Here is a 12,634-nt window from a genome sequence, read left to right as displayed (position 1 = left end):
GCCAAAATGTTTAGAAAAAGAGGCACAGAAAAAAGTAGATGGTTTCTGGTGCTTTATCATCACTCTCCCTCAAAAACACCTGTCACTTGTGTCTCTGAAAAATAAAAACATGTTTTTAAACTGTTGCCCATCCTCTGAAATTCACAGGTGACTATCCGAGAAGATGGGGCTAGTAGTGATTCTTATAAGTTCTGGGTACTAAGAAATGGTTTAATAACAAGCCAAACTAAATAATCCTGGATAAAAACTGAAATACACTCTTCGTACTTAAATTACTTTATAAACGTAATCTTAGCTCAGCTATATTTGAGGTAGATAAGGTAACAAAATAATGCACTGTTTAGGTTTTTAAATTTTTTTATTTTCATAAAATAAACAAGCAGGAATCATTTTATTTCTACTGTTGAAGAATTATCATGAATTATTCAAGATTTAATTGCATCAGGATAAATTAAACTTTCACGTGCTTAGATACAACAGACTTACTGACCGCTGAACCTTTAAAATTAACTGAGTTTAACTTTCACATGACCAGTTGTTTTATGGCTTATATAATCATTGACCATTTTTTCAAAAGCATTTAAAATGACTGAAAAACAAAGGTTTCCAAAGTCTATAAGCAAAATCATATCAATTAGAATTAGAACATTTACCTTCTTCAAGGAAAAAAAGTGATACTGGCTTGATCATTTCTGTCTACTCTGAGTTGAGAAAATGAATTCCCTTGGAGTTCTGGTCTCAATTTTGCTAGCAAACATTGAACTGCTTAGCAGCTACTCACCAGTCTTAACCCTTCAACTCACGCCGCACATCTTAATCATCCCAAGCTGTAGGCTTGCTGTCTTGACACTGGGCAGCAGCGCCTCCTCGCGGCTACCGAGTAAGAGGCTCACCAGTTCATTAGCAGCCCTCTGACCCTGACCAAGCAGCCAACAAAGCAATCCCATCCCACTTGCACGTTCACTCTGATTTGCAACAGTAAGACAAGACCTGGATGGAAAGATGATGGAAGACTCAGCCGGAAACTGACTAAGAGTTACACTTTTCCTTGGGCAGAGAACCAGGGAGCTCAGAACGGAGACAGAAGCACAAAGATCCACCAGATCCTCTATGCAGTCCTTGCTTACTATATTTTTATTTTAATTTAGATAAGAAAGAGAGAGATGATTACACAGAAAACACCAACATCTGCAGAATTACAAATTAAGCAAATGCAACGGGAAACACACGTGTTTCGGTCCCTTTCTGGTGCTCTTTTACCATCTGCTCTCTTGGAAGGAACTCAGGAGCTGTAGTACTTGAGGAGATTCTCATCCGTAGGTTTGAGGATTTTCTTATCTGCCATATTCACTACCCACCCCGGAGCAAGACCAAAGAAAATCTGCCTTGGATCTTTTCGAGTGCTGAGCATTTGGAAGAGTTCGTCTTTCGTGATATCAGGTAAGATATAACCATACTTCTTGGCGAGCTCCAGTCTCGCTTCAGGAAATTCAGCAGGATCCGCCAAGTAACCACGATTCCTTGCATCAGTGTAATAGGTTACCAGTGCCTCAGGGGGGAGCATTCGCTTGGGAATGGGTTGTCCACGGAGAAAGAATGGAATAGGTTTGCACAGTATTTCTAAAAAAAATGTTTAAATAGAAAGAGAGAGATGCAAATACTGCCTATATACATAATGATTTTCTCTTAATAATGGTATTCTTTTAATTATTAATTTTTAAATATTTCCAAGAGGAAAACTTAATTCCCAAAACTTTTTTTTTTTATTAAACAGGTTTGTCTTAAGTAAGCAAATGGAAACACTTGACTTTCAAAAGTCTGCATCTTGAAAGTCAAAGTTACTCCTGCATCACCAACAGCGAGTGAATTTCTAAACGTGGGAAATAGCATACTGAAGCCCCATGTTTTAAATAACAAAACCTTTTTATGACACACTGGCTGAGGTGTATGAGAAGGCGGAGCGCCACCAGCCACACCAGTAGTAGAAACCCCTCAAACAGGAAGCCAAGGGGGCTGCAGAGCAAGTCAAACCCTCGTGTGGCAGTCAGCACGCGACCCCGAGGCAACAAGCTTACCCAGGCTTCGAGGGTCGTAGAAGGCCGTCGTGACGACACCCCCGTTCTTCTCGATCGCAGCGATGGCCAGCTCTGAAGCCAGCTGTACTTCAATATTAACTTTTGCCTTAAAGGTGTCAGCACCCTGTCACCCGTCAAAACAAGGTCTGTGAGGAGACGGCTTGGCTACAAGTGAATTAATTACATGAGCTTCCCTTCTACACTGTGTTTTCTCCTCTAAAGGGCCTGCAACATGACAGCTATTCCTACTTTAAATACCGCTGCTTTGAGGTCCTATCAAACACCAAATTCTTCCACGTTTTTTTAGGCCAACTTGTTTTACCAATTTTCATTCCCTATGAGCAGGGATGACTAGAATTCCATTTTATGCATTTGGCGGGCACCAACATAAATACACATTCCCATTACTTCAGTAACAGCAGATTGTTTAATCCTCAAGACAACTCTAAACCAACAGAATCACTGCCACACCAATGTCATAGACGGCAACACATAGACGGAAACACAGAGAGGTTGAGCAACTTGCCCAAGATCACAAAGCCAGGGGGAGTCTAGTCCCAGCGCCCTCGTTCCTAACCACATTATGCCGCGTGACACAGATAAAAACTTACCTTCCTGACCCATAAGTAAGCAAGAGGCCAAGAGCTGGTTAAAGAGGGGGGCAAGAGGGCTCGAGCCAGCAAAAGAACAAAGTATCTGAGCTTGGGAGGGGCCCCTCTAGGGAAAGGGGCAGAGACAACAACAAAAATAAAAATAGTACTCAACTTTTTAAAGTCCTGTCTGGGCACTTCCATTAGGATGTGCTACATTTTACTCTAATTTCAGAACAGATTCTGACAAAATAAAAAGATGGTGGCACTACCATTCTTTTTGCAGTAATAAAAGTTTTTTTTGCTATTCCGGTGTGGCGAAACAAGCTGGCTCCCAATTTCAAAATATTCCATCAATTCTAAGACACATTTTCTCACATTCTTCCCATCTATGATACTGGTAGGCATTTTTACAGTCAATGGCACTCTTGACTCAATGAAACAAAGTCTTGCCATATTATTTGAGATTTCTAATTACTATTCCACAGATTGCTTAACCACTTCCCCATCCTTGGGCATTGGGGTTAGTTCCAGCATTTTCAGTGTTATAAGAAGAATATTTAGCATTTCATTGTATCAATCAGGTTTCTTTTATTGTGTTTTTCCTTAGGACTTCTGTTCCCAGATTGGTAATGTGCTGAAAGAGCAGAAGAGTCTTATTACCCACATTTACTACAAACCTGGAATCCAGAAAGGGCAAGCAGTTTACAGAGCTGTAAATAATGTATAACTGTACTTATTCAACCAATGTGCTGCTGTAGATTTCAGAATGATTTTTGCTCGTTTAATAGACACATGCCTGAAAGCCACTGGGATGTGCGTTAACGTCTGGTGAGGTCATGGGTTTTTCCATATGTTAATCTACAATTGTGTTCCCTTATACGCCTCAAGTAGAATACTGAGGTTTAATGGTGTATTTGATATTCTCTCTTCGAATCATTTTATTTGGAAAACTTTTATCCACAAGTGTACTTTTTCAAAGGAATCTAAAAGGTTTTCCCATAAACAATGCTCCCCTCTAGTGGACACTAAGTTACTTACACAGCAATATCGTATTACTGACATGCAAGAAACAGGTAGTTTGATTAACAATCTACAAGTTTATTTGCTTATGAAACTCCTGGCCAACTCCTACAAATAGAAAACCGCTTCCCTACAATTAGAACTGGATTTGATTCATTTCTGTCCTCCATAAATACTGAGTGACTATCACAAGCCAATATTTCCAATGTTGTAAATACAGCAATGTATCAAAGTACCTGCTCTCAAAGAACTGACATCACAATGAGGAAAAACAATGAAAAATAAATGCATTACTTGGTAATAAGTGTCAGGTGTTCATACACTCAAAGAAAAATCCTTTGGGCAGAATAAGGCAGACGGTCAGGTATAAGGGTATGAATGTTCCTTTATAAAGAATGTCAAAAACATCTTCCTACTAGGATGACATTTGAACAGAGAACCAAACAGAGTGAGGGAGAAGTACGAATGGGTACACAGGAGAAGAACATCCCAGGACCAGGGAACAGAGCCGCCCCTGCCTCCCACCACCAACAGCATGCAGCTTTCTAAAACCACGAGTATAACACGATCGCCACTACATAATGTTTATGACAACTCAAAAGGGATAAAAATAAAGCAGGCAGGGTGTCGATTATGTGGAAATCAGAAATAGCCATCTATGTAACTCCAAAAACAATCTAATTCAGACTTACCTCCTCTACCAGCTGGACACCATAATCCCTTTTAGATGGCTGGATGGTCACGCCTCTCCCATTGACAAGTTGGGTTAAATCAATAGGTTGTGTAGGATCAACTCGACCCAAATCAATAAGGTACTGCAGCCTGTTGAGACTCAAAGGCTGATACTGGCGTCTGAAGCTACACAAGAAAGTAACAGTAGTTGGAAAACTCAGCCAGACTTACCTTCCAGCAAGATCTCCAGATCAACTCAGAGTTTTGTCCTGGGTTTTCCTCCATCAATTTATATGGTTTAACAAAATAAAACCCCTGAGTATGGCATAAACATGTAATATTCCTTGATTTGGGGGCAATGAAACAAAACCAGTAAGTACTTACTTTGTTTCACCAAATTATTTGCCTAGGCATCTACTTCACTCATTTAGACAAATAAATAAATATTTAACCCACTGTAAATTATACATTAATGGAACTCAAAGTAATGGTGATTACCATTTATTGGGTGACGACAATGAGTCAGATTTTATATACGTAATCGCCCTAAACCTTGCGAGCAGGCACCATTATCTCCATTTTGCAAGTCAGTGCAATGTCTGGCTTTTTCCCCAATTCAGGCTAAACTTCATTACCAAAAATGGTTCAGAGAAACAGCAATGAAAGTTTGCCTCAAAGTGGATTTAAATTTCTACCAACCTAGTTTTAGGTAACTCTCAGTGAGAATTAAGTATTTTACACTAAGAAGAAAAGCGAACTTACCTATGTCCTTCATTAAACCCATATTTTGGGATTCGAAGGTAAAATGGAGTCTGGCCTCCCTCAAAGCCCAGCCGGGGCCGGGTTCCTCTCTGTCGTTCTCCCTTGTGGCCTCTGCCACATTTCCTACCTCTTCTCTGACCTCTTGGTCGTCTTCCCTGTAAGGAAAGAAGAATGTTTTATGATCTACAGATGCACTTTTAAAAATTGCATTTCACCTTTGCACTGTATCTTTTGGTTACGTCCTTCATTCATCCAACCAAGCAGGACTAGCCAAGCCCACTACGTGCCAGGCACCATCCTAGCTGCTCTGAAGTCCAAACACTCCACATGAGCAACTCTGCCTCCGAAGATGTAGCTAATTCTTGCAACCAAACTCCAAGTTGTGTTTCAAAGGGAAAGTTCCAAGAATGAGATGAAAAAAAGGAGACTGTGACAGGTTGGAACTGAAAAAAATTGTAGAATTAAACATCCACAACAAGCAAAGTTTGCATGATACGCAAGCGCATTTATTTTGGAATTAATTGTCAATATGCCATTGTTACCCATATATAGCGTTTTATTTAAATACCAACTTATAAGAAAAATATTTTTCTTACTTTACATCCTGTCACTTCAGGAAAGCAACAAATTGATTTTTAAAGTGACAGTATGTCCATGACAGCTTTTCTAGCTATATTCAATGATTTGCAGAAGAGACATCAAATGTAATAAATCTTTCCCATGAAGATATGGTATGATGGAAAAGCACTCCATGTTAAACCCAATTTTAAATGAGACAATCATTTGTACTTCCTGCGACCTCGCTCCCCCGCCCTAATTAACGTAATTAAGCCTCTAAACCTGAACCTTACAGAGAACTGGGACCACGTGGGCAGGTTTTCCCGCGTCACCTAAGCAGAGGGGCTCAGGGGCCCCTGGTTCCCCCAGCGCCTCTGGACCCGCGACCCCGAGGGCCCCCGCGCCGCCCGCAGCCTTACCGGTTTCCTGGAGCCCGGGTTCGGCCTCAGGTTAGCCAGGCTCACACGAGGAAGGGCCCGCAGCAGGTCCAAGGCCTGGGGCCCTCCGCCCCTCACCGGGCCGGCCATGACCGGCGCGCCCGCCAAACCGCAAGGACGCCGGACCGCCAGCGCACGTAATTTCCGGCACTGCTTTACGGCCGAGGCCCCGCCCCTGTCGTGCTGCAGGCGCGCCGCGCCGCCAGCCGCGGGGCATGCCGGGAGCCGGGTGCTTTCGCGGTGGCGGCAGGTGTACGAGGGTGTAATCTTCGTGGTGCGCCGGCTTTATGTTTAGTTCGTTGGGGATGGGATCCTATTTTGAGAGGTCGTGCCTTGACCTTGGTTCGGAATGTGCTGCGTTCTCTTTCGCCGCACAAAGCACGCGTTGAAAACGGTGTGTGCGTTAGAGGGCTTGGAGTCACTGGCCTGATATGTCTCCCAGCCTGGTCCTTAGAGGCGCAGGGTCTTCTCCGAGCTCCACGTGGGGCCCAGAATAAGATACCCTGGGCGCCGAAGTACCGGCTTGGAGCTGAGCCAGTTATACGCCCTGTCCTCTGAAAAGAATTGCACAACGGAGAGTTGTGGGTTAATTGTTATTTGGGGCAAGGTGTGGGCTATAGCATGGGAGATAGCCCCTCAGCTCCGAGGAACTGCTCCGGAGAAGGTCAGTATATGTGTGATTTACGTGAAGGGAGGTAGTGTCATCAAGCACCCATGATGGCAGAGGCTTGCTGCTGGTTAATGATTCTAGTGCCCTTCTAGATACAAGGAGATGCCAGAATTTGGGCTCATAAAATCTTCTGAAAATGCCTGACTATCTGAAAACCTGTTCTGCCAGTTTTCCCAGAGCAAAGTGCGCCTTACTCCTGATCTCAGCCCTCAAGTCTTTTCAAGCGGTGTCGGAGGACAGCGGCTGCAGTGGCTACCGACTTCATCCTTGTAGAGGCAGATGGCAAGTTCCGACTTTTAGCTGGCAACCCTGAGATTCGAAAATAATACTCAGGGTCGAGCTATTACAGTGTCTGGCTGGTACCAACCCGTGAATAGGACGCAAACTCTGCATCCTGTCCGAGTGCGTCTGTGTTGCTTTGACCAAGTCACAGACATGCTAACTTCACTTGCTGTTAATACGGAAGGAGCCACGCTGAGCGCTTGGCTATGTGTCAGTCGCGTGCTGAGTCACCCTCATTCGATTCATCAACTGAACAACCCCTCGTGGGGTAGATGTTACTACCTTTCGGACTTGACAAGGGTGGTAGCTTGAACGACGTCTCATAGCAAGCAGCAGAGCCAGGATTCACACTTTGCCTCCTATTACATAAGTAGTATTTTTTATAATATAAAGTTGAATATCTGCAGCACAAAATACATAACAATATTTTCACTCAAAAGTATCGGCTTCCCTATTTTTGTCTTAAGTGAGTATAATATGGACCATGCTCTTTTCTTTAACTTTCTTTTATTGTTCTTTTTATGTTTCACTGTCTTGCTGGGGGGTTGTTCTGCTCATCCCTACTGGTGATCACAAATAGTGAAGGTGGAAATAAATTTTTGGAGGGCAACTACTCTGTTTAAACATTTTTGAAGTTATTTTAAATCAAGTGTGAAAAACTACAGAGGGGACTTCCTGGTGGTCCAGTAGTTAGGACTCTGTGCTTTCACTGCTGGGGCCGAGTTCTATCCCTGGTCATGGAACTAAGATCCCACAAGCCCCGTGACCTGGCAAAAAAACCCACAAAAAACACAGAAAGAAAAAGTTGCATTCATTCCTTTATTTGAGCAATATTTATGAGCGAGACACTGAACTTGTTACTGAAAAATATACATGGATGAAGTCAAACAGGATCTTCTCCCAGATTGTTTGAAATCTAGTAGGGGAGATTTTCCAAGAATTATTATTATTATTATTATTTTGGCTGCACCACGCACTTGTGGGATCTTAGTTCCCCGACCAGGGATCAAACCCGGGCCCTTGGCAATGAAAGCGTGGAGTCCTAACCGCTGGACCACCAGGGAATTCCCCAAGAATGAGTATTTTTGAAAAGTTAAAAAAAAAATCAGGCCTTTTGTAGAACAAATAGCACTACAAGAGAAATACAAATATGTGAGTTCTATAAAACAATATGAAGATAAAAGTCCATACTATTTAGAAGTGTAAAAAGAAATATAGTGAAAAAAATAGAAGCTAGTTCCTGCCTTTAAGGGTTTTCAATTCAATATATTTAATCATCTTTCTGTTAGAAATTTCATACTTCTGGGAAGAAAATTGCAAAATGTGTCCTAATCTACAGAAAGATACATAGTTTTCCCCCTATCTAGAAAATCATTGTTTTCACTAAGTAATGAGCTCTAGATGAGTGTTAGTTCCAATAATATTTTTTATCATCGAAAAAAAATTTTATTGAATAAATGAGATACAGGAAATATAAAACAGTGTGCTGCACTTCTGTGAAGTAGATGCTTTTTGTTGTATACGTTATGTAATGTTATTGGTGGACATCAGTTAATGATAGTGGAAGTAATAATTGTAGGCTACATATTTGTTTAGCCCATATGCAACATGTTGACCAAGCATATAAAACAGTTAAAATAATTTGATGAGTCTCATCTGTGTTGTAAGAATGTAAATTAAGGGCGTATGGTGAATAAGTCATCGATCTTTAAGCCTACAGAAGTTTTACATCATCATTATCATTGCAGGATTATATTTATTAAGCACCCACATGCTTGCGGTGTTGTCCTAGACCCTGTTTAAATCACATTAAGGAGACCTTGTAATAAGAAAACATCTCAGCAACTATTTAAGAGTCATCCTGACTCCAGCCCTGGTCAATAGTGACTACTGAGTCATTATATAAAAGAATGAAGTGAACCCTATAAAGATGCTATAATTTGAAGTCCATTGGGAAGGCCCTCCTTCTCATACACTCCCAAATAATCTTCCTCCACCTATCCCAGTGCTTTGACAGTCTGTCAATATAGATTGATTCCTTTTAGCTAATTAATTAAAATAAAAATTTTCAAGGATGTAAGAATGGGAGTTGGGGATGAAAATAAAAGGGGATAAATTCATCACACAAGGTACTGTGTATGAACCATAATGATAATACACTATGAAATGAAGAGTCACATCAGGACTTCCCTGGTGGTGCAGTGGTTGAGAGTCCACCTGCCAATACAGGGGACATGGGTTCAAACCCTGGTCGGGGAAGATCCCACATGCCGCGGAGCAACTAAGCCCGCGTGCCACAACTATTGAGCCTGCGCTCTAGGGCCCCGCGAGCCACAACTACTGAAAGCCGTGCTCCACAACAAGAGAAGCCACTGCAGTGAGAAGCCTGCACACCGCAAGAAAGAGTAGCCCATGCTCTGTGCAACTGGAGAAAGCCTGCACGTAGCAACGAAGACCGAACTCAGCCAAAAATAAATAAATAAAACAATAATAAATTTTGAAAAATATCAACTCAACTGTTTCTGATTAAAAAACAACAAGACAAAAGCATGCACATAAAAGTCTCCCATCTCATCTCCCTAAATGAGGTCACACATTAAATAATATTTTGGCAGGGATGGGAACAGGAGGAGGAAAGGAATTTCAGTGATTCAGTTATTACTGACAAGTCATTTTTAGAATGGGACCAAGAATAGGCTAATTTTGTGAAGATCAAAGTTGAGTAAAAAAAACTGGAGATGTGATTTTTCTTAGTGAAGGAAGGAAGGAAGTCAAGGGCGGGAAAGAAGTGAATGGCTTTGATACTGGGAAACAACAAATATTGAGAGAGAAGAGAGCATGAAAAGGGTTGAAAATAAATGTCACCTTCAAAAAAATTACCTAGTTTTATCAAAGGTTGGTCCTGACTCAAAGGTCTTCATTCACACCTAGATAATTTTTGTTTTGATTTTATCATAGTACATAATGCATTCATTTGTTACGAAAAAAATGCAGTTGTACAAAAGCGCCTACACTGAGAAGCAGGAGATCTTCATAGGCAATCACTTTTAACTTTCTGTTTTCATTTCTTCTGGTGATTGCCTCCATATTTACAAATTAAAATTTCCCTACACTAATTGTTTTTTATCAACTTTTGACATCGTATATTCATTCACTTGTTTTATGATAGCTGAAGATCTATATTAAACTACTTCTTTCTAGTATTTTCTCTCATGGTAAACTGTGTGATTTAAATAATATAAGAACTACTTCTTGGATGGTCAAGTTTCAGAAGTATATATGAGCTCCTTCCTCTAAGATGAAGATACTGACAAGCCTCCCCTGTCACTCCTTTGCCCCTTCTCATTTCCAACTTCTGTTAGCTGTCTATTTACTAACAATTTACTGACAATTTAATCCATTGTCATGGATTATCAATATACCTGTACACTTTAAATCATCATTTAGTGTAAATAAGAAGCTACAATGACTGTATTTGCTCTTTCTAGACCAGTTTTCAGTATTTCCCTCTTTTCAGGCCCCAGAGAACTGGCTTTCAGGTCGATAGACTTTAAATTCATGGCCATAAACCTTAAATTGGTCATCCTACCTCAGTGTTCTAGAAAACTTACTTTTTCACTCTCAATGATGACTATTTTGTATCTACTTTCCCTCTCTCTCTCTGTCAATGATTTTCCTTTATACTTTAGAAAAAGGAGTCATGAGATGGAGAATTTCTTCCATATCCCACCAGTAAATGTACAGTCCTTCCCTAGAACAGCATTCATCCTCTATATCCCATTAAAGAGAAGGAAGTGGCTTTTCTCCTGCTAATGGTCAGTCTTTCCACCTGTGATCTGGACTCCTCCCACCTGCTTAAGAATTTTGTAGTTTTCATATCCCCTTTCTTTCCTACATTATCAATCTCTCCTTGTACTGCTAATCAGAATATAAAAATGTAAAATGGTGGGGCTCCCCTGGTGGCGCAGTGGTTGAGAGTTCGCCTGCCGATGCAGGGTACATGGGTTCGTGCCCCGGTCCAGGAAGATCCCACATGCCACGGAGCGGCTGGGCCTGTGAGCCATGGCCGCTGAGTCTGCGCGTCCGGAGCCTGTGCTCCGCAACGGGAGAGGCCACAATAGTGAGAGGCCCGCGTACCGCAAAAAAAAAAAAAAGTAAAATGGTGCAGCCTCTTTGGAAAACAGTATGGAGGTGCCTCAAAAAGGTAAAAATAGGGGACTTCCCTGGCAGTCCAGTGGTTAAGACTCTGCACTTCCACTGCAGGGGGCGTGGGTTCAATCCCTGGTGGGGGAACTAAGAGCCTGTGTGCCGCACAGTGCAGCCAAAAACAATTTTTTAATTAAAAAAATTTTTTTTTAAATAGAGCTACGTTATCCGGCAAGCCCACTCCTGGGTATATATTCAAAAGAACTGAAATTAGGATCTCGAAGAGATATTTGCACTTCCATGTTTACTGCAGCATTATTCACAGTAGCCAAGACATGGAAACAACCCATGTGCATCGACAGACAAATGGATAAAGAAAATAAGGGATAGACCTAAAATTAAATATTATTCCAATTTAAAATTTAAGGAAATTGTACCATTTGTGACAACATGGATAGACATGGAAGATGTTATGTTGAATGAAATGTCAGTCACAGAAAGACAAGTGCTGCTTGATTCCACCTATATCATGTATCAAATAGTCAAACTCATATAAGTGGAAAATAAATTGGTGATTGCTAGGGATTAGGAGTGGGGTAAATGGAGAGTTGTTGGTGACTGGGTGTAAAGTTCCAGGTATGCAGAGTGAATGCTATCTAGGGATCTATATGATCTAGGGATCTATAAGGTCTAGAGATCTATAACATTACAACATTGTGCCTATAGTTAGCAATGTGGTGTGTGCTTAAAAACTTAAGAAGGTAAATCTTTTTTAAAAATATATTTATTTATTTATAGGCTGCGTCAGGTCTTAGCTGCGGCATGCGGAATCTTTGATGGAGCATGCGGGATCTTTTGTTGTGGCATGCAGCCTCTCTAGTTGTGGCTCGTGGGCTCAGTAGTTGTGGCTCGCGGGCTTAGTTGCCCCGAGGCATGTGGGATCCTAGTTCCCCGACCAGGGATCAAACCCACATCCCCTGCATCGGCAGGCAGATTCTTAACCACTGGACCACCAGGGAAGTCCCAAGATGATAAATTTTATGTTAAACGTTCTTATCACAAGAAACAAAGCAAGGGGACACAAGAAATCTTTAAGAGGTGATGGAATGTTTATTACCATGATTGTGGTGATGGTATCACAAGTGTAAGCATATGTCCAAACTCATTAAATATGTACAATTTGTATATATTAATTATACCTCAATAAAGCTAAAAAATAGAAATTATCTTCTAAAGTGAGTTCTTAGCAGCACTCAAAGCAGTTGGCCACCCCCACTTGAAATATTTTCCTTGTTCGATTTCCGGATAGCCCACATTTCTGGTTTCTTTCTTCCATCCTGGCTGACCTCTCTCACTTTTACTGTCTCCTCCTACACTATCTGACCTCTAAATGTTGAAATTTATTGTTTCTATGCAGAT

The 12,634-nt window shown here is 41.3% G+C and overlaps 1 protein-coding gene across 1 annotated transcript; it reads right to left on the bottom strand.

Moving 5' to 3' along the window:
* Positions 1-339: 339 nt before the first annotated feature.
* Positions 340-6,258, bottom strand: MRPL15 (mitochondrial ribosomal protein L15). Its single transcript, XM_032610357.1, has 5 exons — positions 6,100-6,258; positions 5,123-5,277; positions 4,381-4,546; positions 2,076-2,199; positions 340-1,620 (listed from the first exon to the last, which is right to left on the bottom strand). The coding sequence occupies exons 1-5, from the start codon at positions 6,205-6,207 to the stop codon at positions 1,283-1,285; spliced, it is 891 nt and encodes a 296-aa protein (XP_032466248.1). The 5' UTR covers positions 6,208-6,258; the 3' UTR covers positions 340-1,282.
* Between the last annotated feature and the right edge of the window lie 6,376 nt (positions 6,259-12,634).

This window comes from Phocoena sinus, chromosome 17 (genome assembly GCF_008692025.1).
Source record: "Phocoena sinus isolate mPhoSin1 chromosome 17, mPhoSin1.pri, whole genome shotgun sequence".
NCBI lineage: Eukaryota > Metazoa > Chordata > Mammalia > Artiodactyla > Phocoenidae > Phocoena > Phocoena sinus.
Note: the sequence above shows the minus strand (reverse complement) of the source record. Positions and strands in the feature narration are given on the sequence as shown.

Bases quoted from the DNA above. Each gene is read 5' to 3' on its own strand.
- MRPL15 (XM_032610357.1), bottom strand. From the start codon at position 6,207: ATGGCCGGCCCGGTGAGGGGCGGAGGGCCCCAGGCCTTGGACCTGCTG. The intron at 4,547-5,122 runs GTAAGTTCGCTT...TTTCTTGTGTAG, and splicing joins GGGTTTAATGAAGGACATAG to CTTCAGACGCCAGTATCAGC. The intron at 1,621-2,075 runs GTAAGCTTGTTG...CATTTTTTTTAG, and splicing joins CTACGACCCTCGAAGCCTGG to AAATACTGTGCAAACCTATT.